Source organism: Diaphorina citri, unplaced genomic scaffold (assembly GCF_000475195.1).
Source record: "Diaphorina citri unplaced genomic scaffold, Diaci psyllid genome assembly version 1.1 scaffold3444, whole genome shotgun sequence".
NCBI classification, from domain to species: domain Eukaryota; kingdom Metazoa; phylum Arthropoda; class Insecta; order Hemiptera; family Psyllidae; genus Diaphorina; species Diaphorina citri.
The window spans coordinates 9,151-14,813 of NW_007380851.1; the positions used below are offsets into that span (position 1 = coordinate 9,151).

Consider the following 5,663-nt stretch of genomic DNA (forward strand, 5'->3'; position numbering starts at 1 on the left):
TGACAGAGGGAACTGTAACTGCTGAGGTCTTATCGTCCCGAAAGCGAGGAGAGAATTAGGACAGGATAGGAGAAAGCAGTTCCTAGAATGAACCTTATTATTATGTTAGAGTGTTAGGATGAACTGTTTATAGCTTCAAATGAAGTCAAAATAGCCGCCCATAGCGGAAGGGCACTCGGGAAGTGTTTCACAAGTGCGTTAGTAAGATTCATGCCCAAGGACACTCAGTTTAACCTTAATAAAAGTTAAACCCGAGAACGAACATTATCCGTTCAGGATAAAATCCTCTCCGTACGGGAACCGAGGCAGACGCGCTACCAACTAAGCTAACTAGGCTGGCTGCTGACTGGCAGCTTTTTAAACCATTCCTAAAGTGGCCATAACCATCCGTATAGGTTCAATAAGTACTTAATAATGATACCTAATGAATGAGGTAAAAAGGTCCCTATATTATGCAGTGATCATAAATCGATTCATAATCGACACAGTATACTCATATTATCAATCCCCCTTGTGATAAAAATAAAAGTTTTGACCTCATCAGAGTCGACCCTGAGCCTTACGGTAGGTCAACACGATGGCCGAAACCTTGAGAATAGAAGTCGTAGAAGAAAAAGAAAAATTCCGTTGATCCTCATTTTTCCTGCTCTATGACTTTGAAACATCACCCAAGTATCACTAGAAAATAAAGATGTTTAGAAATGTAAAGAAAAAAGAGGTTTGACAGAGGGAACTGTAACTGCTATGGTCTTATCGTCCCGAAATCGAAGAGAGAAGGAAGACAGGAATAGATTTGAATATTTCCTGTGTCCGGAGCGGAGATCGAACTGGTGAACTACTGAACCAGGACCTGTCTCTCACATCCGGTAACCGGTAGTGAGACAGATCCTCAGGAATGTAGAACGTGTGACAGAGTTTGGTCAAATTAATTGGTCACCTGCTCATGTGCTCAGGTCTTATTTCATTTGAAATCGCGCCCAGGGCGAAATTTTTTTTCATTATGCCTAGTGCACAGATATCGAGATATCGAGTGGTTGTAATGTTTTATTGAGCAAAATTTACAAATTAACATAGGTACGGCGTATGGTACAGGTGGTAGGTAGGTAGGTTTGACAGAGGGAACTCTAACTGCTGAGGTCTTATCGTCCCGAAAGCGAGGAGAGAATTAGGACGGGATAGGAGAAAGCCAGCCGTTCCTAGAACGAACCTTATTATTATGTTAGAGTGTTAGGATGAACTGTTTATAGCTTCAAATGAAGTCAAAATAGCCGCCCATAGCGGATGGACACTCAAAGAAGAATAATGTAGGTAGGTATATCTGATCACATAAATAAAATACGCTACTGTGAACATTATGTATACTGTATAATAATAGTCATAATAGTGATAATACCTAATCGTCATCTGTATTAAATTTATTTCTCACTGTCACCATCAACCCGTCATAAATATCCAAAAGAGCGGTTCACTTTGCCCCGCCTTTCCCTACTTCGAGATAACTTTTTAGGTGAACCCGGGGCCGGATGAAAGGGTAGGAGAAGTGGTGGGGATAGAGAAAATTTTATTTTTTCAGCACCCCAAATATCCTAATTTTGAAGTACCTACTCCTTGTAACAATTTTGTTTAAATTTTACGCTGTATAGTTCTGGCAGCCCAAATTTTGTGCAGTCCGTCAGTATTTTTTTTTTTCTATTTCTCTCGAAAATTACCTGGAATTATAAACCGATAGTACAGTTGTTTCGTCCGATGTACGATAGACCCCCACCAGGTAGCTTGCGTTACTCTCATGTCCAGATTAAACCATGGAAACTTGGCATCCTTGTTGACAAATACTTCAATGGCTTCCTCATCAATCTCGGGGACTTTGAGGTTTATTTTGTCTATAGCGATTCGGCCAGACTCGGGTTTCAGAAAGGTCGGCAGTTTCTTTTGGATTGTCTTTTGTAGGTTTTCCAGACAGAGCGGGTTGATTCGAATGTGTCCTGTAATCATATTCCTAGTTAGTGGTTCTAGTTAGGAAGAGAGGCTTTTTTGCAAAGAAAAGTGTAGAACTTTAAGATTGTGCCAACCACTCATATGTTGGTCTGTCAGACCATCGGAACGTGTCTGGCGGAGCTTCTGACCGTCTGACAGACTAGAAATTGGGATCTTCTTCCTCCACACAACTTCTGACGGTGTGACAGACAGTTTGAGCGTGAGTGGTCGGGCTAGGAATAGACAGTACTCGGTCTTTTGGTTTTACCTACTGAGGCCTTTTTCTCTAACATCAAGAGGGACATCATACTTACCAAAGTCGAGGTGCAAATCATCCAACAACATCTCTAACTTGGCATTTTTCTCGACGTTAAAATCGAACTGTAAATCAAGTTGTAAATCTTCTTCCACGTTAGTGAACGTCTTGGTTGAACTGCCATCACTTGACGTTTCATATGGATCAGTCAAATCATTCTCTGTAGGTTTTCCAGACAGAGCGGGTTGATTCGAATGTGTCCTGTAATCATATTCCTAGTTAGTGGTTCTAGTGAAAAGTGTAGGACTTTAAGATAGTGCCAACCACTTATATGTTGGTCTGTCAGACCGACGGAACGTGTCTGGCGGAGCTTCTGACCGTCTGACAGACTAGAAATTGGGATCTTTTTTTTTTAAGAAGTTTGACAGAGGGAACTGTAACTGCTATGGTCTTATCGTCCCGAAATTGAAGAGAGAAGGAAGACAGGATAGGAGAAAGCCAGCCGTTCCGAGAACGAACATTATCCCATCAGGATAAAATCAAAGAGAGAAGGAAGACAGGATAGGAGAAAGCCAGCCGTTCCGAGAACAAACATTATCCCATCAGGATAAAATCCGCCCCGGGAATCGAGCCCAGTGGCCTAGCGCTTACAAGGCAGACGCACTACCAACTAAGCTAGCTAGGCTGGCTGAACCTTAACTTAATTTATGCCGGGGGACTAGCGCTTACAAGGCAGACGCACTACCAACTAAGCTAACTAGGCTGGCGAAAAATTGGGATCTTCTTCCTCAACACAAGTTCTGACAGTGTGACAGACAGTTTGAGCGTGAGTGGTCGGGCTAGGAATAGACAGTACTCGGTCTTTTGGTTTTACCTACTGAGGCCTCAGTTAGTGGTTCTAGTGAAAAGTGTAGAACTTTAAGATAATGCCAACCACTCATATGTTGGTCTGTCAGACCGACGGAACGTGTCTGGTGGAGCTTCTGACCGTCTGACAGACTAGAAATTGGGATCTTCTTCCTTCACACAAGTTCTGGCGGTGTGGCAGACAGTTTGAGCGTGAATGGTCGGGCTAGGAATAGACAGTACTCGGTCTTTTGGTTTTACCTACTGAGGCCTTTTCCTCTAACATCAAGAGGGACATCATACTTACCAAAGTCGAGGTGCAGATCATCCAACAACATCTCTAACTTGGCATTTTTCTCGACGTTAAAATCGAACTGTAAGTCAAGTTGTAAATCTTCTTCCACGTTAGTGAACGTCTTGGTTGAACTGCCATCACTTGACGTTTCATATGGATCAGTCAAATCATTCTCTTTATTCTTATCCCCCTGCTCCCTCCACCTCCTCGTCCTCAAGGAAATTTTTTCATCCCAACTTTCACATCTCGTATAGTATGATAGGGTACTCTTAGGCACCCCTAAAGCCTTCAAGTTTGAACCTTAAAGTTCCATTGAAAACACAATATTTTTAGTTATCTATCTACAACCCTAAGTTCCATTGAAAACACAATATTTAGTTTCCCCCATCAGGAACATATTAGTTTTTACAACGGAAAAAGTTTCATCATAAAATACGCTCACATCAGTGGAGTGGGGTGCGATATTTCAAAGGGGAAGCTTTAAACTTTTACACTGTTGCCGATATGCTCATCTTATCTATACCGCATCGCCCCTACTTACCACACTTAACGAAAATAGTAAAAGGGTGTATTTTCCTTTCTTGAAACTTTGGGAAACGGAACCCATTCCGATGGCGCGCCATCTTGGATTTCCTATGGTTTAGTACAGGTGCTATCACACCAAAAGAGGAGAAACGAGCTCCAGAAGAGGGGAAATTCGGAAGGGAAAATACGACTCTTGTGATCATTCAACCTGGATTCTTAGATCACCAGCGGATCGGCATACTGTATAAGGAATTTTTCATTGTGTTAAGCATACTTAAATGCTTGCCACAAATATCGTTCCCCGATTATTGCACCTAGATAAATTCTATGACTTGACTTTTGGACACGAACCACCAACCTCCAGATCCAAAGTCCAACGCGTTAACCACTGCACCACTGAGGTTGGTAGATCGGTATACTGTGTGTGGGATTATACAATACTAGCTGAATTCCGTCGCTTCGCTCCGGAATCCCGCTAGTTCATCCCGAGGCATGGCCAAACTTGTGGAAAAGACATGGCCGAACTTGTATTTATCAAACTAAAAACATAAACGAAACTCAAATATTAGGCGAGCGAGGAAAAGTTTTCTCTCCCACAGTCTTTACGAACCTTACTTATTTTATCTTTATTGAAGATGACCCGCCTGCTTCCAGAAAGGAGGTTACTACCTATCTGTAATAATAAAATCTGAATTTGTTTTCGTATCTAATATATTAGTGTGTTGACATTGCCAAAGAAAAGAAATCGGAAAAAATGTGACTTCGGACGAAGAAAAAGTAAAAATTCGTTTAGTGTGAACGCGCTGTAACATAGGAATATGACCAATTGACCATTCTAGGTTTAAGTCAAGCTCAATGTTACTTAACTCCAGTGTTGCCATCGAGGGACTGTCCTATCCAATGTTGCCGTCGCTGCCTTCTTCTTTGACAAAGGAAAGAAAAAGACATTATAATCATCATGGAGCTATAAGGAAGCTCCTTGATAATCATTATGTTATAATTAAATGTTTGATGATCAAAGGCGAGGGGTACTTTGAATTGTCACATTGGTTCCAGTAGTAAAACATATGTTGAAACTAAGAAACCAGGCCCGGGTTTACTCAGGAAATCAGATAGGTACCTCAATTATACCAAACACACTTCTTCTTCATCATCGCACTTTCCCGTATTTAGACAGGATCGACGTCTTTCGTCAGCCCTCGATCAGCACTAGAGTGTGATCACTTTTGGGCTGACATTTGGTTTGGGCTACAAATTTTACGAGTGGATGTTCTTCGTACTCAGCCTTTGCTATTTCTTTAGCAAGGGAAATTTCAGGCTGGTATACTCCCTGTTAGAGTCCCCCAGCCGGACTCCCTTGTTAAAGTACCAAGAGACTTCAATTCTTATTTATTCACTAAGTTCCCACTACATCCATGATTCCATGAAACCTAAATCTATTCTTGTAGTTGAACTATAATTAGAGAAATGTCAAAAGACCTTCTTGGGGATCCCATTATCCCAAGTCCCAAAATTTTAATTAAAATTCGGGGCCTTCATTTTCTTAAAAAGAAAGATAATTTCGAGTTGATTTGGAACTTGATCTACACCCCCTTTTTTTGACGCCCGCCAAGCCGGGTAACGTTTGTTATTTCCTCGATAATATAAATAATTAGTAGAAAGAAGATTTTTTATCTAATTGTTCGTGAGTCACGAGAGAAAAATCGAATTTCAAAAATTGTGACAAGTTATTCTCGGTCTTATGACGTTTTTTTTTTTTTTTTTTTT

The 5,663-nt window shown here is 41.1% G+C and overlaps 1 protein-coding gene across 1 annotated transcript in view; it reads right to left on the bottom strand.

The window, feature by feature from the left end:
* Nucleotides 1–1,665: 1,665 nt before the first annotated feature.
* Nucleotides 1,666–5,663, bottom strand: part of LOC103520299 — a 6,079-nt gene continuing 2,081 nt past the window's right edge. The window contains exons 5-6 of the mRNA XM_008485386.2: nt 3,384–3,574; nt 1,666–1,982 (exon numbers count right to left, since the gene is read on the bottom strand). Of these exons, the coding sequence (XP_008483608.2) occupies nt 1,690–1,982; nt 3,384–3,574 (484 nt within the window). The 3' untranslated portion in view covers nt 1,666–1,689. The remainder of the gene's footprint in view (nt 1,983–3,383; nt 3,575–5,663) is intronic.